Source organism: Rhizopus delemar, genomic scaffold (genome assembly GCF_000149305.1).
Source record: "Rhizopus delemar RA 99-880 supercont3.7 genomic scaffold, whole genome shotgun sequence".
NCBI lineage: Eukaryota > Fungi > Mucoromycota > Mucoromycetes > Mucorales > Rhizopodaceae > Rhizopus > Rhizopus delemar.
In genome coordinates, this window is record NW_027137833.1 from 183,610 (window position 1) to 207,217 (window position 23,608).

Genomic DNA, 23,608 nt, shown 5'->3' on the forward strand with positions numbered 1-23,608 from the left:
GAAAAGTTACTAAAGAGAAATAAGGAGCGATAAATTAGGTTGCTACTGAAATACGATAGTTCATATGTGATTATGTAAAAATGGCATAAACAAAATAAATGGCGGTATTTAAAATTAAAAACAATAATAAATACAACGTTCCTGTCTTACAAATATGACACAACCGTTAACTCTCGTCTTGATAGTTGACCGAAAAGAGAGTCATTCTTAATATACTTGAAAAGTAGGCATGCGTATTCTAGAAATTTTCAGTACAAGCAATGCTAAAGTTAACAAAGCAACTAATACTCACATGCAATTTTGATATATAAAGCGGCTATTGTATTTTGGCAAAATTGATGTATAGATCAGTAAATTGTAAGGAAAAGAAAAAGGTATATTACCATTGTTGAAAGGAGGGAAAGTAAAACAGGATATGAATCTAACTTATCAAGTTTGTAAAAGAAGAATAATAGCACACTTAAGCATGTGCGTATTAATCTCATCTTCTTCAACTGTTTTGTAAAGCGAGTAAGAACTTATTTTAAAATGAGTCAACAGAAAAATACTTTGAGTTAGACTGCATATTAAAATTTTCATGCATTTAAACCAATGGCCGACTCATAAGTTTATTGAATGATTTGTTAATAATAAATGCTCCACTCAGGTCTTTTACTAAAAAGCTAAGGTGTGCATATGTGTTTGAGTATCACAAAGGGTTTAATGCTCTGTGACTTGACTGTTATATTTTTTCTCTCTCTTATTTTGGATTTTTTTTTTATTTATTTATTTATAATGAATCAAAGCAAGATTCGAGAATATACCAGCAATGACCAAATTCGAGTAAAGCAATTTTATATGTCAATGGAAAATAAAAGAAAAAAGAGTCGAGTATTACAGGCTTTGGCAGAAAGAAAGAGTGTTCGACAAAGCTGGCAAGTTGGCATTGTGAGTATGGTAGGGATACATCTCACACTGAAACAAGTGACGTGGAGTATAGCCATACTAGAACTCATTGTGTGGACAACAAGTATAGGGTTATTTTGGTACAAGTGGATAAGTCAAGAATATGATGGCCAACTGAAAAGGAAGAGTGAAGATATGATTGAGATATTATCAAATTTGAATAAAGAAGAAAAGAGTAACGCATGGATCATGGAAAGCGAGGATGGAAAGATGGTTGGAGCAGTTTTATTAAAGTATGAAGACAAAAGGGAAGGAAAGATTGGTTATCTGACAGGTCTAAGCTCGGAAATAAGGAACAGGCTGGTTAGAAATGCAATTGGATTTGCTAAATCAAATAAAATTGAAGTGATTAGTAAATGGAGTTCAACATGGTCAGATAATGACCATTGCTTATAAAAACCTTAAAATAATGACGTTAATTCTATATATAAAAGAGGACCTATTATTATTTTGTTTTATTTTTTTTCTCATTCTTTTTATTATTATAGTTTATATGAGCGATCGCTTTGCTATTCAAAGTTTATTAAGTTCCATCGAACAATTACCTTTACACCACTTGTTTTCTTCGACCTCTTTAGAAAAAGATTTAAGCCACGCTAATAGTACATTTTGCAATCAGTCAATATTAGATACTACAAATCATACATTACATGACCTATTAGCTCGTTATACAAGATCTTGTCTTGATTTGTGTGTTTCACTATACTATAGATTCACTCTATATTAATTATATAGTAATAATAGGCGAAATATGGAATTGCTATCAATGCCTACCCAAATGTTTCTATTTACCAAATTAACAGAACTCAACTTGTCGCATAACAAATTACGAGAAATACCTTCAAGTATCAAACAGTTGGTCAGCTTAAGGCGGCTTTATCTGTCACACAATCAACTTCAATACCTGCCTGACAATCTACACCGGCTTACTCAATTGGTTTTAGTTGATGTCTCATTCAATCCAATCAAAACTGTATTGGCCAACATAGCACACTTGACAAATTTGATCTTGCTAGATTTATCACATACCAATGTTCGATCCATTCCGGCTGAGCTACTGGATCTCCCCATGGTAACCATTCGAACCGATCACTGTCGAAATCTATCGGATGCATTCACTGTGCATGACTTGGTTTATGATCCATCAAGTTTGTTTGAACTATGTGCAAGAGAACTAATTCAGCCCATCTTGTATCATTTAATAAACAAAAAGAAGAAGATAAGGATATTGAAGCAAGCACTAGACACGATTAAAAAGAAATGCCCCGATCACATATTAGTATATTTATCTGCTCCAAGTAGATGTTCCTCATGTGGTGGCCCTTATTTTAAACATTATCTTGTTCGGTACAGACTTGTTCAGAGACAAAATGAATTGTTATTACCTGTAGAGTATAGACTATGCTCTGCTCACTGGAATACGGAAGATGAAAGAATACTGGACATGTTTTCTTTTAGCCCTCGACTTTCACTACCAAAATAAAATCAAGCCTGTTTACTACAACTAAACTGATAATAATAAAATCTCTTCAGGATGGTTACTGTTTATTGGCATACATTTATCCTTTTATTTATAAAAAGATACTTTGCTATAAACAGGTGATTGGATTGATGCAGTTGACATTAACATCTTTTTTTTATAAAAAGAAAAGATGATTATTAATGCAGGTAGGCTCTTTATAAAGATCCTGGTCATGACTATACTTTTAATTTTATATCAAGGATCATATCTGAGAATGTAATAACATTCAACAAAGAAAGAGCATTTATCCAAATTTACAGGGCTAATAAAAAAGTGAAAGCATTCTACTATATATACATATATAGTCCAGGGAATAAGAGGGTCACTTGTGCTTTGTTAATAATGTTTCATGTCAGTAAAAAAAGATTTATGTGCTATAATAAAAATGCAAGTATGAATCATATAGACAAACATTTGCACCTATTCAATAAAACATTTTTGTAGAATTTTAGCAACATTTTTCATGAGACAACCCATTGATATTCTACAATGGATTTTGTGTTGTGATAATTAGACAACAACAGGACCTTGTATATGCGTATTACAAAATATGAGTGTTTTTGATGCCCAAAGTCAAATTCTTAAAAGCAAACTATCAAAACAATAAAGACCTGAGCAAAGGGAGTGCTTGATGCTGATAGATACCATACCAAAAAATATGAAAATATGTCATCATGGCGACCAGTATCTACTAGTATTGGTACCCACTTCTTCTTTGAATGGACGTCGTTTACATTTTCATACGTATCCTTTAGTAGTAGAGCTGGTTGAAGGAGCTTTGTTAGAGGCCGAGATTGGCTCATCTCGAGAGACAACTCCTGAGGAGCCTCTTCTCTGTAAGTGCTGTTGTAACAGTACAATTCAATTCCAAAATTTTAACATTGATTTTTTAGTTGGAGACCGGGAAATCCTCTCCTTCTTCAATGTGGCATTTACACCGAATTCTCCTGCAAAAGATGATAAGAGGACCTTTTCATTTGAAAGTTTGAGCTTAGAAGAAATATATAAGATCACTAAAAATTATACTGGGCGATTTAGAAGTGAAAAGGGTAATTTACAACCATTTATTTCGTAGGTCAAGAGGAATAACCCTGTGTTCATGTCAGTGGCTGTCAAAAGATTGCATATCAAGCATGACCACGAAAGCGTCCGACATATCAGAAAGCGAAGCATGTACGTGTTAAATGAGAATCACTGGGATGCATTGTTAAAAGAGATACAATAAAATGCAATATACCTTACGTTTCCCTATAAATAGTATCAGAAAGCGATAATATCTTAAATTTATTGCCACATTATTTAGCAGAGGTAGCCAAATTGGAGGAGGAAAATTATACTATCATTGGTTACGCCCGAAAATCAGTTTTGCATTCGGTAGGAGCTGAAGAAAGAGTAAAATGCCTGCAAGCCATGATAGATATTCTCCACGACCGATCGCTCGCCGAAAAAAAGGTTTGTCTCGCCTTCTTCCCAATCGACAGAACCAATTGCCTCTCGTGACATGGAGGACAGCATCAATTTAATGACTCGTTTGAAAAATATTGATGGCGACACGCAAGGTTCGTAGAAGCTTTTTTTAATAAACGTATCTCAATGACTAATTAGATCTAATGAACAAGATATGCTCAAATTTATCCATTTGCAAGGAAGAAAGCCAGTTATCATTACCTGCTTGGCATATGCTGACTTTGTAACCAAACATGAAATTTTGAAAGAATTCTTACAATAAGACCAGCTAATGAATTTAATGTGTTAACAGCACTAACAGTTGAACATATAGTTATCACAAGAATGTAAAGTATATAGTGATTGATAACTGTTCAAGACATCGTGAGTTTGAATTTTTTTCTCGCCAAGGAATATTAGAAAATACATGCTTTGCAGAGAGATTCAACTGCAGGCCTTCAGTTGAACAGCGTTCAAAATAAAAAAAAATAATTTGTTTTTAGTTGGGTACCCTATCATCAACACATTTTTATATTTTCTTTCTTTACATCATTATGAGATCTATCCTTTCTTCTCAATTATGCTCTGTACATCAAATAAATTGTCTTTAAGCGCTCTTTCTAAAGATCCTATCCAGATAATTAGATGTTCGAATCTCATAGAAGGATGACCATTTGAAAGTTTCATGAGATTTGGCTGATAACCTGCTTTTTTTTTTCTTTCTTTTTTTGCTTGTGAAAGATGTTGGTCATTACATTACAGCTATTGGCAGTGTCATTAAAAACAATAACAAGGGCAAATTTAGATCACTAGAATTATTAAATAATAAAGATTTGCTTTTATACATCAGCATAAAGAGTTTGATGACTGGTAATGGTCAGACAGGCCCTCTGATTGAATACAAATACTTTCCTCAGATGGCCTGCCAGAGCACTCATGGTCCGACCGTTGATCCAGCCTATATGTGAAAAGATGCGCGTGGAATTTCCGGCCAGTGAGCGCTTGATTCAAAACTGCTTGGATAAATAGCTCCTTTGCCGGTTTCATCAAAATGTGATAATGATCAGATCGAAGCTTACCTACAGTTGGTCATGAACGCTCGTGATGTACGTAAAGAAATTGAAGGAGGGGATTTATGCTATGAGACTGTATACAGTGTTGAAAGATACCTGAATCTTCCTGGGGTCATGGGAGTTCTAGGTGCCGAGACAGACAAATACACAGATTGTAATGATAGGTTGGAATATAAATGTATTAAGAATGGTGATTTTATGCTTTCGTATGTAAATTTGATTTCTCAACTTTTAGATGATAATGCTCGTATCCTGATCTATGCTGGTGATGATAACTTTATCGTTAACTGGATTGTTAACAAGGTATGGACATTAGAGTTGCCCTGGTCAGGTCATAACGAGTTTAATGCTGCTAATGATATTGAATAATACTTTGATAAACTCGGCAAGCAAGCTGATGAGCTCTGGAAAACAGAAAATGGCCGGATTGCTTCCTTGCATGTGTTTGATGCTGGCTGTATGGTTCCTTATGATCAATCTGAAAGTGATCTTGACATGTTGCAGCAGTGGATTCGTGGTGAATTGAGTTAAAAGTAGCACGAATAAAATTGAAGTTACACAATAACCAGTGAGTTCAATGTCTTTTTCATTCCTCCTATTTTCTCCTTTTTCAATTATTACTATTCGAAAAGAATGACCTTATTCTATATCCCACCATGGACAGCACTCAACACGATTACGTTTTGTTTAGGACTTGTTCTTTCAATAAGTGCTATTTTCGATCCATCCACACCTTACTCCAAATTTGGAAATCGTGCCAAAATAGATACCATTCCCAGTCGTCAAGCGATGATCATCATTTATACACCTAGTTTGCTTGTCTGCTTCTTGATTGCCGTACCTCACTGGAAGTTTGATTCATTTAATCTTGTACATCTCTTGACAATAATACACTTTATCAAGCGAGTGATAGAGGTATGCTTTGTGCATATTTATAAAAGTAAGACGAATCTCATGACGATGGTGGCAGTGATGACAACTTATACACTCACATCATTTTTGGATCTCTTGGTGATTCAAAACTTACCAGCCCATCAGTTTTCAACTTTACTTGCCTCTGTTGGTTTAGGGTGCTGTCTGGTAGGAGAAGTGATGAATGGGTATCATCATTATCTGCTAAGAAAGCTTCGAACGGTGCCATCTACGGATTATAGATTACCTCAAGGTGGATTGTTTGATTATGTGATTGCACCTCATTACATGTTTGAACAATTGAGTTATTTGGGGCTTTTGATGATTAGCCAGAATGTTGTGTCTCTGTCACTGAAAATGTTTCCATTTATTTATTTAACTTTTAGAGCCAAACAGACAAAGAAATGGTATCAAGACAATCTTCCTGACAAGAAAGATAGACAAGATGCAAAGAATAGAGCGTGCTTAATTCCTTTTATATATTAAATCGAAGAATTATTCATTGAATTTGCATCATCTTTGAATATCTTTTTCATTATTTCATTTCTGCTGAACATGTCAGTTTACCACAGACAGTTATCGATCCCTTACCTTTCTTTGAATTGTGATGCTGCTTCTTTTAGATGATCGATATCATCAATAGTTTCATGACTTGTTATTATGTTGAGTACAAGTAACTATTATATAGATTGTGCTTACATTGTTGGTATTGAGACACCTTCAATGGTCAGGTTAAACAAGTTGGAGTCTTCTCTCTCAAATTGACTATTTAATCTACTTTGTTCTAATACACAATCAGTTACTTGAAAGTCAGGATTATAACTATCGACATTGGTTAATTGTGTTGCAGTTGAGTCAAGCTCAACTACAATAAGTTTCTCTTTTGGTACTTGTGGAAATTCCTCTTGTTCAAATACATAATGAATAATAGGATGTTTATAAGAGTTGTTTAAATAGTCATGAATGATTACAAACTGAGGAATATCAAGGTGAGCAGAATTCATGTGAAAAAAAGAGAGAGGGAGAGAGAGAGAGAGAGGGAGGGAGAAGATTGCAACTCAGACGGAATCTAAAAATAAAGGAGGGTTCCCATGATAAGCACAGTAATTGCGTTTTCTTCCTCCTTCTTTTTTTTAACAAAATGTTTTTGTGTAGACGTATTTCATTCAATAGAATCACCAATACAAAATATTTGACAACACGGCTTAGTTCATCTTCTTGTGGTAATGATGCCAAGGATTCTAAATCAAGAAGTAAAGAACAAGAAGAAAAGACAGCAAAAAGTATAGATAAAGTGTCCTTTATGCCAGTCATCAATATTCCCGAAAAGGAACTTGCACACAACGCTTTCTTTTCTCTTCACAGACCGCTTTTGGGTCTATCGAGTACAAACAAAAGACCTTTTTTTTCTACAACTTCAGTTGAAGAACAACAAGAAGCGGAAAGTAAGACAAAGAGAAAGAGAGAGAGAGATTGTTATTAATTATGTTATAGTGGATGAATTACTCATTCAATACATGTCAACTGTAGAACATTTTGTTGGTCCACCACCACCTGGAAGTAGTGAAGAATTGAATGTGATGAATTTAGAGAATTATGAAGAAATATTAGAAAAGAATGAAATGTTGAAAGAAAATGAAAGATCATTTGATATTGAAACACAAGAAATCCTACCTTCTTCATTACCAATATTTCGTATGCCAGAAAGTGGAGATATCATTGATTTTTTATCAACCATGGAAAGTAAGATGAATGAAGAGAATTCGAGGCTAGAGGAAATGGAGGCTTTGAAACTCAAAAAGTTGGAAATAGTGGGCAATGCAAGACGTTTTCCTTCACCAAGGTTTTATGTGAATAGGTTACGACGATTTCATCAAAAAAGGAAATAATGACATCATTTAATAAATGGCTGGGCACATTTCTATTACAATCATCTTTTTATCAATTCTGAGAAAAGGGGTGAGAATAGGGTAAGAGAGAGAGAGAGAGGGGTACTTTCGACACATGACACAAGCATCGTAAACTTTATTCCCAAAAAGAAACACACATCACTTTTATTTTTGTCTGTGTGCTTTTTTTTTTTTTTTTTTTTTTCTACAATTCTTTATTCTTTTAATCATGCAAAATAATTCATTTACCATTTATCGATACACAATCAATCGAAAAAGAAATTTACTTTATCCAACTCAAGATGATTTATTACAACAGTTCAAGAGTGAACAACATATATTTGATAATAAGCTATTAGTTCACTTGCCTCAATCTCATCTCACAAAAAAGAATATCAGCAAACGATCCCTGCCTATCCTAGAAACTCATAAAAATGAAGATTTATTAGCTTGTACTTCAAAGACATCATTTAATGTTGCTCTTGATAATGTCTTGTTTGTTTCAACGCTTGAGGGCTGTTGGACGCGTAGTTTACCGACACCAATTGCCATGAAAAGACAAGTTAGTTTATCTTATCCAAAAGAAAGAGAAATCATATTTCATTCCATTCCCAGAAGACATTCACATCCTGAACCAAGTTTTCCTTTGTCACTTGTTGATGACAGTCGGCGCCTATCTACGGAACCGGTCCGAAGGATTAGTTCCGAAAGCACAACAGCTACCTCAAGTGTCTCTTCACTAGAAGACATTGAGAAAGCATACGATGAAAGTAAAATGATTCAAGACGACCATCACAGTAAGTGTGCCTTGTATGGACGCATAATTCATTAGACCCTTACTTTTTTGTACAGGTTACAACATCTGTGAAACCATTCAAGAAGAAATTCCCATTTGGGCAGATCCCGTAAAGATGAAGGAAAATCCAACTCGATATGAACATGTCATCCATCACCTCAACCAAGCCAATATTCCTTTTGATTCCCCTTTGCCTTTGTCCAAACCTTGTACCTTTTATTTCACAGACAGTAATCATCAACACCAAGATTATCTTGCCTCTGTCAAACCCATATTTGATTGTGATACCGTTTGGAATTTTACCTGTCGTTGGCGACTCTATAAACAAAATTACATCACTTTGTCTCAATTGATGCCCGGTCAAAACATATTTTGCTTTGTGCAAGGTGTTGGTCCTGTTTGGGAGGATCCAGTGAACAAGCGTGGGGGTCGTTTGAATATACAAGTGAGTCAAATCAAACTGTTGGATGAGCTCTTTGAGACTGTCTTGCTGGCCTTCATCGGTGGTAGCCTGTTTGCATTTGGTGTGGTCGGTGTGGTCGTCTCGAAGCGTTACAGAGGAGATCGTATCGAGATCTGGTTGGACGAATCCGCAACAGAGAATGAGATTATTGAATTAAAGTAAGTTTTATTGCTTTTTTATAGATACAATCCATGATTCATTAAAAAAAAAATAGAAATACATTACAAGAGTCACTACCAGATTCATACCACAACGATGTGAGTTCAAGTCGGTTCAAAAAACACTATGTAAATAAATAAAACTTTATAAACATATCCTCCTTCTCTCTGCGTCATTTTATTCTTGTCTTTATAAATACTCTTTGTCTTTTATGCGAGATTCTATTCTTGTCGTATCTACCTTTTCACCATTTATGTTGTATGTATCCCACTTTAACGTCCAGGATTGATCTTGAGAGGTAGGTGGATTGAATTCCAATAGGACAAAATGAAAATCAAATAATTTAGCTTCATACATGCCCCAATCTTTTACTTGATCAAAATCAAGGTCTCCACCTGCTCCACCAATAATTGCATACTGAATCCCATTCCGTTCTCCTCGTTCATAGTTGTGCTGATGTCCTGAGATAACCAAGTCAACACCAGATGCCTCAAACAGGGGCACATAACGTTCCTTGATAAACGCGCTCCATTCACTCTGTTTGAGCCCAAACCAGGCCTCGGGATCCCAGTACTCGAGAAAGGGTGGTACATGGACCACGACAATTCTGAATTGTGCCCTCTTGAATGCCTCTGTTGTCGTTTCCTGTCGAAGCCAGTCATCCTGAATCTCCCAATCGAGGTTGCTATCCAATACGATGAAATGAATCGCTCCCGCAGCCATTGTGAACGAAAACCATGGGTGTTCTCCGGATCGTGTATAGCTGTAGACTGAACTCGTATCAAAGTCATGGTTCCCGTGTGCATAAATCATTGGCTTTGTCTGTCCAAGCCCAAAGACAGTCAAGGGCTCTGTAAAATCAGTCTGCCACTGTCGAAGGGATGGATAGTTTTGAACAGCGTCTCCGGCATGCAGCAAATAATCAGGTTGGATTCGCTTGATTTGCTGTAGTAAGGTCAAGAAGGTGAGCATACCAAATTGGTTGTCAGCCAGTGCCGCTATCCGGATCGACCGATCGCTGTTCAAATGCCATCCAAAGGTATTCTCTGCCCATGTCTTTCTGTGTAAAGATCGATCATTCTCTTCAGACTGATAAATTGAGTAGTGTATCTTGCTGTTCTCAACAGGTCCGATCGTTGCTTTATAAACCGTGTGTGTGTTGTCTAAAACGTGGGGTTCTATAGGTCCAAGTATCGTTTGATTCTCTTTGGAATCACTCCAGTAACTCAGCATCATGGGCTTGTCGTCAGTTCCACAATTCGTTTCCCAAACAACCTGAACATGATTGGTATCTTGAACATAAAGCACAGGTTGCTTTCTAAGTACCCCGCAGGACACATAGCCTCGATCAAACAAAGTGTTACGCAACTTGATGGCAAGAAAGTTCCAATAGATTACTATCCAGTGTCGAGTACAATAGAGAACAAATAAGATAAAACATATGAACAATAAAATGCTTTTGCGGTGAAGTCGAAGCCACCTTGAGATTTGTAGAGCTGTAATAGGTTTATAAACAATATGGTTTCTATAAGTGGGGTATGGTGAAGTGGGTTGTTTGAATTGAAATGAGACCGAAGAATAAGGTTCATTAAAATCTGTAACTTGGTAATGACTCATGTTAAAGTCATTACTTTTGTATATTTGTTTGAAAGAGAAAAAAAAAAAAAGAAGAAAAACAGTGGATGAAATATGATTGGTCTATAAGTGATGTTTTGTGTTGACTTTTAATAGTAAATCCAGGTAATTCTGTCTATATTCTAACCACTTGTACCAAGCAACAGCCTGAAGCAAACAATCACTCAAATCATCTTTTTTTGATTCTTGTTTAAACATGTCTTTCAGTTGATTATTCACTTTAAGAGAACTTTCATTTTCTAGCCAATCCTGTACTAGTAGAATACCTGCTTGCTTCTTTGCGTATGTCCCTTTTTTTATTTTAGAAAAACGAGAGCTGTTTGCCTCAATCACATTCTGTATCTCATTCTCCCAAGCATCATCCACACGTTGTCGATTCAGAGGCAGCATGCTTAAATCCGATCTCTTTATCTTTTCAGCTGCTTCATAAAGTCCAGACCAGAGCATACCCTCTACTGAATTGACTCGAAGTGTATGTTCCAGTACAGCAAAGGATCCATTCGTACGTGATCTTTGCTGTTCGACAATCACAACATCAGCTCGTTTTATGTTGTTCTCAACACGTTCCTTTATAAATTGGCGAACAATAGGAGCTACTGTTGAAGGATGAAATGTTTCCAACTCGAGATCAACGCGCGCCCAATCCAGGACGGTCGCGTCATGCGTAAGGTGACAGTAAGCCAAGTTTCGGTAGCCTAAATCAAATGAAAGGACAGATGAACATTTTTTGACCTCAGTCAGGACATGAGCAATGCGTTGTACAACTTGAGTTTTGTTGCCATTTACAAGAACACCGCTTGATTTAGCAATGGATCGTAACTCGACAAGTTTTTTGGATGATAAACTTTCTATTAAAGTACCCATAACTAAGGGTTGTCTCATCATTGTTATAAAATAAAGGAAAAAATAAGAAATAGAAAAAAAAAAAAATTCATGCTTTTTTTTGGTGATTTGTGACAGCCGAATTTGCAAGGAATTGTATTAAATATTCTTGTCCACTGTTAAGCATCTTTTGTATATACAGTCAAATTAACTTTACATACAAATAATAGTTGCTTTATATTTGTAATCATTCTAAAGGATATAACTATACATGAGTATAAATATAAGTTATTCATACAAGTAAATGTCTTTCGTTCTTAACAATATCTACATCTTTTTTTCCTAATCTTGTCTTCTAGTCTACCTTGCAACACCTTTAATATGTGTAATCCAAAAAAAAAGGGATCGTAATTGATGTACGTTTCAAGATGTAAAATCGATTTGAAGAATTCTTTTATTTGCCATATCTAGAAATAATAGTCGAACCATACAAGATGCTAAAGATCAAGAAGTTTAAATGCTCCCATTTGTCCTATTTAATCATAGCCATAGAGCTGCGAAATTATATGAACTGAGTTCCACCCAGTGTCAACTACATTATTCAAGTTTTTTTTTTTTTTCATTAGTGCAGAGGCCACTATTTTTAGTACAAGCATTATTTTGATCAGCAAGATCTTTCCAATTTTTGTGTCTTGTTGTCTTCCTTTACACTTTCAATGAATAAACTGATTTGCAAAAGAATAATAAAAGAGAGGGGGTGTCTTTACCATCCTACGACATCTTTTAACGCCATAGCATTGTCCTATTGAGCTTACCGATATGCTAATTAACGTAAAAAATCTTGACAAATCCTAATAATTTCACATTAAATCCTTTATTTGATCCAAAACATTTACAAGAATTTATTAGTGATCTCATAAACAACAAGCTTTGAATGCCTCATGGGCAATAACTATATAAGGAGCTTTCTGTATTAAAAAGTAAAGAAACTTTATTTTAAGGAATTTATAACTAGGCTGGGCATCTTGAAATAGGAACAGACTCACCACCTTCTGACCATAAAGAAATTGTGATACCCGTCGTATAAGTCATGGACACAAGACCAAATACAATAATCAGCACATCTATTGTCTTTTGACGCCAATTGTTTGCGATTGCCTTGAGGTGAAACAATGGAGGGAAAAAGAAACAGAGAGGAACACAACAAAGAGAACCAATGAGTGAAACAAATTTATCCAAGTCACTTGAACCAGCAATGGCAATAGCAGCACAGATCAGGACAGACACGAATCGGAACAGATTCTTTTGCCACTTGACAAAGCTATCATACTTTCCGGATCGTGTGAAAAGCCCAGTTTCTATAATACGGATCGCAGGGAACAGTTGAAGTGGAATTGAGAGACAGATGGCCAAAGCATAGAGACCTTGAACTGTGTTGACAGCTATACTGTCTGGCATATTTAATAAGATGACTGTTTGAACTTGACTACCAAAGGCTAAATAAGAAATGAAGCCCACAGATAAAAAGATACCAGTAATAAAGATCATGGTACCCGACAAGACCTTGGGAAACTTTTCTGGCTCTGCCATTGATTCAGTGATCGGAATAACTATAGAAAGAAGTCAGGACATGCAACAGAAAATAGGATAAGAGTACTTGCCTAATCCAACACCTTCATATGTAAATACAGCTGTACCGATGAACATTGGGAAAGAGGTGTAATTAATCATCCATTCGACATCAGCAACACCTTGATGAGAAAGAATAAAGAAATCATAATAATAAAGGTAAATTAATCCGACCAAAATGAATAAATCGGCTATAAGTGCAAATGCGGATAATTTTTGTATTTTGCGAATCATTGCCAATGGTACAAAGATGGCTATTTGTCCCAAAATAAGATATGACAGTGGAGTTTGGAATTGACAATTGGATATAGATTCAATCAACGCTTGTACATTTTGAGCTACAAACACCATATAGGCACATACAAAGCCAATCTTTTTATATACAAAACCATCAGTTTAATCATGTAATTAATCAAACATCCATCTCTTTTTTTTTTTTTTTTTTTTTTTTTTTTTACCTGAGATAATGTAATGGCTAATAACACAGCAAATCGCATGGATTTACCAAATAAAACACCTCCGATGTCACCAAATGAAACTGGAATCTTGTTTCTTGTCTCTACAAGTAATAAAAATGTATAAAGGGATATAAGTGCAATGGCTGACAATAATGTAGAAGAGAAAAGCAAGCCACCGTTGTAAAAACTAAATAGAGTTTAGATATCTTTTTTTTTTTTTTGTTTTTTTTTTTACGCTTTAGGCAAGAACATGACACCTGTTCCAACAAAAGATTTCAACAACAAAAACACTGCTTTTGCTGGAGTAGCCGTTCCTTGAACAGCCTCTTGTTGAGCTCTTCGAATCAAAGGAGACTCTTCTCCTTGGGCTTCTTCATCCCCTAAAGCTTCTTCTTCGTCTTCACTTAAATCTTCACCACCAAAATGTCCATACAAGGCCAAAAAATCAACAAAGGTACGAGTCATCCAGTTAGGAGGAGGCCTTCCTTGATGAGCCGCTTTACGGACAACGAAATGACGTCTGAATCCACCAGGCCCCTTCAATCTGGACAAAGCTGGGTCCAAAGGTTCGGATTTAGGTATGGAGAACGATTGAGACCGTTGCCGTCTGGCAATCTGCTCATTCTCTGCGTCCTCTGCCCACTTATAGATATCATGTGTAATAGCACCTCCAGGTAACTGATGTACACTACGCTTAAAAGATCCCGAGGCGGCATCATCTTCAACTGCTTGATGAATCGAAGCACTGCGCAAAGATGAAGCGGGTGACGTATCTACCAAGTGTCGTTTGACGACCTGAACCACTTGGTCTTCAGATAAGTCTGCGCTCACCGTATTGTCTTCAGGATTAAATGTTGCTGTGGATAAAGGCCGAAATAGACCTCCTCCACTATGGTTTGTGAACATATTTTCGAGTTCGTTTGTTGAACCATACGTTTGGTGTGAAGTAAAACTTTTGGGAGAGGTTCCTAAACGTGCGGTTGACGCCACACGATCGATTGAGCCTGAAAGATGAGAATTATCTCCTTCTCTGTATCCTTGCTTTGCATTCACTGGTAATGGTGAACTCATTATGAAAAAGAAAAAAAGAAACAAACGTAAAAAAATAGAGAGTTTGTGATTTTTAATAGGATTCAAACTCCTTTCAAGTAACCCCCTTAACTTTAGTATGACATTTACTTTTTATTTATATAAAGCATATATCTCATGTTTTGAAACAGAAATCAGCTTCTTTTAATCAGGCGTTATTATATCAGTCAATGAGATGATGATAATGATGCATTAACATGACCCTTTACATCCGTGATGTTGACTAAAGATAAAGGAAACACTTGATCATGAGTACAGATATCGAGTCTACAATGACTATTCTTTTTTTTTTTTATACTTGTCATTTCTAAATAAAGTTTTAATCAAAGTAACAGCAACTGATTTTGATACTACAGTTATTTCAAAAAGTATAGTCGTTGTTTCAGAAAATAAAGTCGTCCAAAAATCATTTTGTCCAACTATAATGCCACTTGATCCAAAAATGAAGTCGTCATGAATTTTTATTCTTACTTGTCGCTTAGTAATTACAGTTTTAATATTCTTGACATCTTATTTTTATATAAATTGAAGCAATCGTTTCTAGTTCTTTTTGTTTACAGTTTATTTTAGATATTCAAAATGAGTATGCAATTTTTTTCATGAAAATGGACAAAGACATGCTGTTGATGAATATGGAGTTGAGCCTATGGACCTTGTCGTTGACGAAAAGCTATTATCCATCTGGAGATGAAAGGAGTAATGAGGATATAGCTATGGAGTCATACAATAAGCGAAGCTATACGTTTTACTTTGATGACAAGAAAACAAGATTTTTTTTATTTATTTTTTAGTAAAAGCCCAAATAATTCTGCTACAGTGAGACAGTTAGATATTCACATTTGTGCAGCTTAGGGATAGATTCAAGCATTATTATGAAAATTCTGAAAGTATTTTTGAAGAAATAAGGCTGTCACCGTATTCTTGGTGAGAAACATAAATGATTTCTTTTAAATTGCATTGATTGAGAATCCTTTTGCTGTTTTAACTGAAGTAGTAAAAAGTATAATGCAGAACATTGCGGATCTCAACATTTCTCGTAGTACAGTTTATAACTTTATGATAACTTAGTATAATCTCTCCATTAAACTGACACAATTCCATCCTGTAGAAAGAAATAATGAGGGAAAAAATTGAGCAAAGGTGCGATTGGGTCCAAAAATGGCAGCAAATTGACTTGGACTTTATAACAGATTACGTCTTTCTTGATGGATCAGCCTTTCATATTAATATGAAACGAAGTATGGCTTGACCAAAGAAGGAAGCTCCAGCAACAGTTACGGTACCTGAAACTAAAGCGAACACAACGTCGATTTTAGGTGCAACATCTACTATTGGCCTAATAATGTTAGTTTGAGAGCTCTGAAGTGTATCAAAAAGGGAAGACCTGGACGTGAAACTTACAGCTATAACATAGGAACAGTTACAGGATGTTATCTGAGCTTTTTAAAGGCAACTCTTGATGAAATGGACAAGCATTTAGGAATGAAGGGGCATTATCTTGTATGGATAATGCTCCTATCCATAACTCAGTAGATATAAGAAAGTATGTCCACTCACGAGGTTATCGGTGTGTATACTTCTCTCTGTATTCTACTGAGCTTAATCCAACTGAGCAGTTCTGATCCGTTGTCAAGAGTAAGGTTAAGCACAATAAGTTTTTCGAAAAGGAATGGCTTATGACTAGAATTATAATTTCATTACCTTTTGGTCAACCACTTTTTTTATTTTTTTATTTTACTTTTGATTAGCATCATACACTATTCCAATCTCTTCCTGTAATATACTAGCCAGTGCCGATTCTGCTGTTTTGTTATTGTAATAAGTAAAGGACTAGGTGTTTTGACTCCAACTCTACTAGCTAATTCGTTTTTGAAATTTATCGTTTTGATTTCATCTCCCTTCATTTCGCATCATTATATTAAATGAATTGAAAGACTATTAGGATTAATAAAGATGTAAAGCTTTTTTTATAGTATTCTCGGATTTGAGAATAATTTTATAGTGATTGCCTTTCACAATATTGTTTTTTGGCACAGCCTTTTTAGCTTATTTTTTATGCAAAAAGTCTGCCTCTTCCTTTTCTTTTTATTGCTTCTAAATAATAATAAGCTTTTGATCTAAGGAATATATATTAATCAAGTTTATAATACCTTCTCTATATGTACTATAGAAGACGATGGGATATTCATCTGTAGCAAAAATAAAGCCAAATATATAACTACGATGTCGAATTCTGTCTTTTGACTCTAAACACTGATAAAAAAAATAACCAACTCAATAGTATCAAATAGAAATAGGGAATGGAATATATCATTAAAAGTCTTTTTTTCTTTCATTGGTTGCGATATTTGCTTATTTTCGCTTTTATTTGCAGTACACTCTTTTCATTTGGTCATCATTGGGGATTAAGTAAATAGTCATCAAACCTGATTAAAATAAGAATGAATGAATTTACTAACTAAAAGTAATCAATTCTTGAAAGAAATAATTATCTACCTAAAGTTTGTCGCTAATGTACTCTTTCAAAACATGCATGCACTCCTACATCCAAAATGTCTTTCTTCGTCTGAGCTTATAAGTAGCATGGCAACAGAAAGACGGAGAATGAATTAATACTTTAAAAAAGAACCTGCCTATTTAGTTTTATCCTTTTCTTTTAATAGAAATGTTTAAATTATTATTTATATCTTTATTGTTAGTACCTTCCTTACTTGCTGAAGCAATAAAAAACATAATTGTCTTTGGTGATTCTTATTCAGGTCAGTAAACAAATCAATCATGAATGAGTAAAAAAAGTATTAAAAACTATTTTAGACGTTGGAAATTACCAAAGATTGACAAATGGTCCCCTGTGGAGTGAAAATTTAGCAGCTGCTTGGGACGCTTCACTCTATAGCTTTGCGTTTAGTGGAGCAGTTTGCAACAACTCTGTTTATCCAAAACAAACATCAAAACAATATATTCCGAGTATCGAGGACCAATTAGAGATGTATTATCACCAGAACTTGAACTTAAATCCTCAAGAAACTGTAGTCGCAATCTGGGTAGGCGTAAACGACATATATAAAACCTTTGAAATGCGTGGTATCTACATTTAAAAAAAAAAAAAAAAGAGATGAACTTCATCTAAAATTTTATATTAGAAGGAGAACAACAAGCCAATCTAAAAAGAGTAGTTGACTGCATCAGCAGCAATGTTCGTAATGCACGACGAATCTTTTCCACCAATAAGTTCATTGTGTTTGGTGTACCGCCTTTAGAAAAAATACCTTATTATGCTGATAGTCCACTAAGGCTCAGTAGAGAGCAAGCAGCTAATGAGTTGAACGAATATTTACTGAAGGAAGTTCAGAAGATGAACAAACATCTTCAATCAGTAGACATAGATTTTATGGACATCCATCAGTTATTAGATCACATTGTACAAAAGCCCAACTCATTCAATATAAAAAATGCAGTCGATGCCTATTGGGATGCCTGTCAAGGACAATGCTCGGATGATATTAACAGCTATGTTTGGTGGGATAAGGCACATTTGACAGGTGGCGTTCACCGTCTGATTGCGGATAGCATTGCTCAATCTGGATCTTTTGCAACAGAAATGGAAATACCAAAAGATCTCGATGTAAACGCATTATTGAATAATGCCGACTCAAAATTCAAGTCTCCTAGATATGAAGCCAAAGCAAACACAGGCGAGATTGATCGATTGATTGAAAAGATGAATGAAGAGAAGCAAATGGGTAACCCAAACATCAAAATAGATGGAGAAGCAGAGCAAGAAGGAATAACAAAAGAGAAGGGAGGGATCAACAGCTATGTTTACTTTGGAGTCGCAGCTACAGTTATTGTATGCATCGGCTTTGTATTATTCAACAAGCGAGCAAAAAACAGAACAAGTCATTTAGCATCACTTTCCAATTTACTGAAAAAAGAAGACCGAGGCAGGTTTGTTCCTTTACGTAATATCGACTCTGATGTTTAAATCTTAAATAATAATAAAAAAAAAAGGATGAAGTGTAAAAGATACTTTATTTCTCACAACAGTTTCTTTTTCTTTCTTTTATATGCATTTTATAAAGCATTCTATTAAACAAGAGGATCAAGGCCTAAGCCTTCAAGGCCATTCTCTATTACCTCAAATCCAAGAAAGATATATGCAAATACCAGTAAGAGAAGACTTGGTTATGTTAGTAGATTCTCCCTACTATAGCAGTCCAGTATATTTGTCCAATTTCATAAATCAAATACTCAATAATCATGATCAAAATACGATTGTAGCCGATAATTATGCTATTAAATGCAATGGACCTGAACATGTATCTCTTTTGGGATCAAGTAATAGTATAAGCTTAATTGATGCGCACGGTTTTCCTCTTTGTTTTAATCAATCCAATGAAGTTGAAGACATGTCTAACAGGTGTAGCTTTCATGAAGCTTTACAACAAGATAACAAAAGCAAACTATCTGGTAATTCCATATCTAATCAGATAGAAGCCCAAATTGAAAACAAGAAAACAATCTATAAAGACATACGAACTGTAAAAGAAGAGAGAGAGAGAGAGAGAGAGCGTGTTGAGAAAAGACAAACTAACCTTAATTTCAAAAAGGAGAAATATAAGAAAAGAAACACATCCTACGACTATAAAACAACCGCTTATTTGCAATCTGTCTTTTTTGATGTCTACAGTAAGCAGCCAAAGCTGACAAAACAACAAAGGATGGTCGTCCAGAAGAGAACAGGCTTACCTTCTCGCAACATTACTTATTGGTTCTCGAATCATAAAAGAAGGTTTCAGAAATCATTACATTTATTCCAAAAAGTGACCAAAAGCAGTAACAGATCCGTTTTGACTTATAATGACTTCATCAAATGGCATAGAATGTATGGTTCACCTAATAACATTACAAGAGGTGAGTCGACATGAAATAGAACGTGCAGATACGAATAATATCAAGCAGAGCATATATTTCCTTAGCTTATAAATAAAACATGTTTGTATCTATACTTTTTTATTACCTCATTTTCATTGAGATTTCTTCATTTTCAAGACACACGTATTAAAAAGAACCAATAACCACTTTCAGACTTTCATCAGTTGTTTTCTCTGTACGTCATATGCTGTGATTTGAAAAATGGTGGTTGAAGTATGTCATTCTGTAAATTATATGTCAATCTTAAGAATTACGTCTGAACTATCCCGGATGCTTGATCGCTTTACGTAACTGCTTCCTTTTTCATCCTCAAACCAGCATTTATGAAGATCCAAAAGTTTACCTTTTAAGAGCAAATGATGCTATGATAAAACAAAAAAGGATACCAACTCTTTATCTATGTTGAAGTCATAAAACTTATCTGATAGTTTACAAAATACTAAAACACAAAGTAAAAAAAAGTAAGCTTTCAGTCCTGTAATATTATCATGCCAACTCGTAGTTCATTATTTTATAATGAAAAAGGAGAATAGTCATAGGTCCATCTCATAACATACAACAATGAAAGTAAAAGAACCCAAGACTCACAGCTCTGAGATGTTTATTGAACTCTTCAGGATAATGAAGGAACACTTTATAATAAGCAAGTTAAATGTTGAATACCAGTATAGGCATAGAGTGTCTAATTCACCCAGTCAAAGAAACAGCCTGTGGTATAATAATTGTATTCTTCAGCAACCAAATGTTTTATTTCGTATATACAATCTCTTTCTCTTTTTGTTTAATTATTCATTTCTTGATTCTCTTCAATTCATTCACTTCAGCTTCAAGTGCTGCACAAGCAATCTCTACCTGCAAGTTTTGACTAATCAAGTCTGACCATTTGTTTTCCAAAGAAGCTAATGTTTCTGCTGCTTGTGTTTGCTCCATCTTTCGTTCTTTGTTGATATTTAATATCTGATTACGAACTCGTTCAGTGTTATTCTTAATATACTCTAAGTATGTCTCTAGCTGATAGTTGTGTACTCTCCATGCGTTTGCTCCATATTTTGAAAGCAATTCCAGATTGAACATACTAAGCATTTGTTACATGTGTAAATAAAGAAAACTTATAACTACTGAGAAAAATTACCTTCCAGCTTGTGATTCAAGTTGAGATTTAGTGTTGTTGACAGCAGCTTTCCAAGCTTCTACATCATCTTCATCAGAAGGTCCCTTTAACTCGTATCTCTCAGTATCCAAAGCATTCAAAATTTTTTTTTGCTGAACACGATCAAATTCCTGTTTCAAACTCTCATTGTCTTCGAACAAGTTGATTGTGGTTGGTAATTCCGATCTTTCCTTCTTTTTCATACGTCGCATTTCTTGCTCAATCATTCTTTCAACTTCTGCCTTCACATCTAAGCAAGAATTGATACAAAATTGTTAAAATGATTTGATCCATTTTTAACTTTCTTTACTCACTTTCATTATCGAGTTCACGATCAACATCTAAAACATAATTTAAAGCGGTCAGAAAACAATCAACAATAAATAATATTTCGTTTCTTACAAGGAAGTGCATCTATATCAACATCTGAGCGCATAGCGTAATCAATGGCTTTTGCTGACATAATTAATAGCTTAATTCGAGAAAGTTTGAAATGTATAAAAACAGAAGAAGAAAAAAAAAATCAAAAAAAAGTCCCGATTGCGTCACTCAGAACGCGTTAGATAAATCCACTGTGAATATGAATTAAGCACCATGCCTAAATATCTCCTCTATCCTTAAGCGTACATCTGTTTATCTCAAACAATCTCTTGTCATTCAGGCTGCTCTTCTATTTCTTATAAATAATGGCATAAGTAAAGTTTGAAACCATTAGATTGATAGACCAAATGGCTGTGTATATCACATAGTTATCTTTGTACATTAATGACTATATTTTCTTTTTTAATAGACTCTTCTGATAAAATAGGCGACAATAATCATTTGCAACTGAAGTATTGCAACTCTCTTGGAAATTCAATTAAACAATACTTCTATGATTCATTCTCTTAATTTCGCTCTTTTATACCCTATAGAATATGCTGTAAAAAGGCTTTCAGAAAGAGGTATTCTATTTCTTGTGACATCACGTGGTTTGAGGATGTTGCTGGAGCAGTAATAATTAAATGTTGAGTCCGGATATGAGTATTACCAGACAACTGCCCAAATACAAACTATTCATAGAAGAAATAACCGTGTGGGAACATATCAGGCTTTGTCAGGTATTACCAGTGAAACAATCTCACATATGGCGTATTGAGTGAGCCCTGGTAATTAAGATAGTATTATGTAAATTTAGCACATTTATTCATACCATTTTAACAATGACCGCGCAGATCGCTATATTATTCAATAGTACTAAACACACGAAATACAATAGGTGTACCTGAAGATTAGACAAGACGAAAATTCTCACATAGAATTCATCAATAGAACATGAAGATCCTTACTACACCGTCTTCCTTACTTAAAAAGTCAATAATAATGCTTTATTCTTTCTCTTTTAGGTCACAAAGGAAAGAATGTACCTCTCGTTTTATATGTTTATACTTTACCTCCAATTGCTCAAATGAGCCAATTCTGCTATTACATTCTATCAGCATATTGATAGGCAACAGTTCGGAATTTGTTATTTTACAATAAATGCTAACCGAGGCTCATAATATTCCTTGTTATTCATTCCAAATGTGAAATTGTATTCATATGTTAAATACAAGCTGCATTACTAATATATATAGTATGCTACTCACTTTTATTATATGTGTTGCCATGTTATATTTTCTCATATATCTATTATAATTAATAATTCTATGATTTCCTGTAATTCTATAGATAATCAGTAATTTAAAGGAGAAACTTACCTGTGTACTTCATTAAAGAAATGAATGGACTCATTAGAAAATTGTATCATGATAATGTAGGTCCCTTAAAGATTTGGCTCAAACACAATTACATATTCTAAAATGTGATATGACATGCTTTAATTGTTTTACTTTTTTAATAGAATATTATCACATCATACATGTTTTAGCGTAACAGAAACTTGCAACAATATTTTCAGAAAAGCTACGCTTGCATTGAGAAAGCAAAAGTGTGGCATCATCATAAGATGTATAAACAAGCTTATTGAAGGCTATCAGTAACAATGAGAAATGTGTGTTCCAATTCTTCCTTGTTTTGGTGCAATTTGCAAGCTCTGATAAATTCAGTATTTGTACGGAAAGGATCTACTTTGGAAATGCTGATTATAAAAATATACTTTAGTCGTTGAATTTTTAATTCCGCACTGTAAAGAACTGAAAATCATCTTTACGTTAATGGATATTTGACGAGGTTTGTCGGAAGAATTTACACCGAATTCAGTCGTACCACTCTTTCATATGTGCATAAACAATTCCTTTCGTTAGTACAACTGAAAAAGCTTTTTACTCGCAGTAAAAGGTCTGAATTACAATAGAGGATATGTGACATTCTGGTTTGTTAAGTATGTCCAAGAGTTCTTTTGTGGTTTCTTTTCTATTTGTGGGTAAGCTTTTTCCAAATTTGTACAAAGAATTAAAAATGTGTTACCTTTAGTCTGATGGTTTCAAAAGAAGATCGTTAATTTTGATGAAAAAAAGATGATGAACCCTTGTCCAGGTTCTGGTTACTTGTCAGCCTTTATCCATATGTAGAAAATGCTGAGCTGTAATATACAATTTTCTTTTTCGAATATTACTATTTTTAGGTATGTAATGATAACTGATTGTAGTAACTTTCATAAAATGTCATAATTTCCTTCAATTAGCTTAAACAGTTGTTGAAATT

The 23,608-nt window shown here is 34.6% G+C and overlaps 8 protein-coding genes across 8 annotated transcripts; 5 read left to right on the plus strand and 3 right to left on the minus strand.

Annotated features, from left to right (window-relative positions):
* Positions 1-774: 774 nt before the first annotated feature.
* Positions 775-2,428, plus strand: RO3G_09268 (uncharacterized protein; the record flags this gene model as incomplete). Its single annotated transcript, XM_067663853.1, has 3 exons — positions 775-1,297; positions 1,434-1,547; positions 1,749-2,428. 3 exons carry the CDS (start codon positions 775-777, stop codon positions 2,426-2,428), a joined length of 1,317 nt encoding a protein of 438 aa, XP_067519954.1.
* Positions 2,429-3,017: 589 nt separating this feature from the next.
* Positions 3,018-4,034, plus strand: RO3G_09269 (uncharacterized protein; the record flags this gene model as incomplete). Its single annotated transcript, XM_067663854.1, has 5 exons — positions 3,018-3,039; positions 3,163-3,307; positions 3,543-3,640; positions 3,726-3,841; positions 3,885-4,034. 5 exons carry the CDS (start codon positions 3,018-3,020, stop codon positions 4,032-4,034), a joined length of 531 nt encoding a protein of 176 aa, XP_067519955.1.
* Positions 4,035-5,004: 970 nt separating this feature from the next.
* On the plus strand, positions 5,005-5,355 carry RO3G_09270 (uncharacterized protein; the record flags this gene model as incomplete). The annotated part of the gene is made up of 2 exons (XM_067663855.1): positions 5,005-5,023; positions 5,222-5,355. The coding sequence occupies 2 exons, from the start codon at positions 5,005-5,007 to the stop codon at positions 5,353-5,355; spliced, it is 153 nt and encodes a 50-aa protein (XP_067519956.1).
* Positions 5,356-7,039: 1,684 nt separating this feature from the next.
* On the plus strand, positions 7,040-9,208 carry RO3G_09271 (uncharacterized protein; the record flags this gene model as incomplete). Its single annotated transcript, XM_067663856.1, has 4 exons — positions 7,040-7,343; positions 7,393-7,641; positions 8,090-8,584; positions 8,640-9,208. 4 exons carry the CDS (start codon positions 7,040-7,042, stop codon positions 9,206-9,208), a joined length of 1,617 nt encoding a protein of 538 aa, XP_067519957.1.
* A 186-nt stretch (positions 9,209-9,394) lies between these two features.
* Positions 9,395-11,725, minus strand: RO3G_09272 (uncharacterized protein; the record flags this gene model as incomplete). The annotated part of the gene is made up of 3 exons (XM_067663857.1): positions 9,395-10,548; positions 10,604-10,701; positions 10,977-11,725. The coding sequence occupies 3 exons, from the start codon at positions 11,723-11,725 to the stop codon at positions 9,395-9,397; spliced, it is 2,001 nt and encodes a 666-aa protein (XP_067519958.1).
* Positions 11,726-12,673: 948 nt separating this feature from the next.
* On the minus strand, positions 12,674-14,820 carry RO3G_09273 (uncharacterized protein; the record flags this gene model as incomplete). The annotated part of the gene is made up of 4 exons (XM_067663858.1): positions 12,674-13,272; positions 13,360-13,629; positions 13,797-13,936; positions 13,985-14,820. 4 exons carry the CDS (start codon positions 14,818-14,820, stop codon positions 12,674-12,676), a joined length of 1,845 nt encoding a protein of 614 aa, XP_067519959.1.
* A 3,409-nt stretch (positions 14,821-18,229) lies between these two features.
* Positions 18,230-18,823, plus strand: RO3G_09274 (uncharacterized protein; the record flags this gene model as incomplete). Its single annotated transcript, XM_067663859.1, has 2 exons — positions 18,230-18,581; positions 18,747-18,823. 2 exons carry the CDS (start codon positions 18,230-18,232, stop codon positions 18,821-18,823), a joined length of 429 nt encoding a protein of 142 aa, XP_067519960.1.
* A 1,739-nt stretch (positions 18,824-20,562) lies between these two features.
* On the minus strand, positions 20,563-21,359 carry RO3G_09275 (uncharacterized protein; the record flags this gene model as incomplete). Its single annotated transcript, XM_067663860.1, has 4 exons — positions 20,563-20,848; positions 20,906-21,173; positions 21,238-21,264; positions 21,326-21,359. 4 exons carry the CDS (start codon positions 21,357-21,359, stop codon positions 20,563-20,565), a joined length of 615 nt encoding a protein of 204 aa, XP_067519961.1.
* Positions 21,360-23,608: the final 2,249 nt, after the last annotated feature.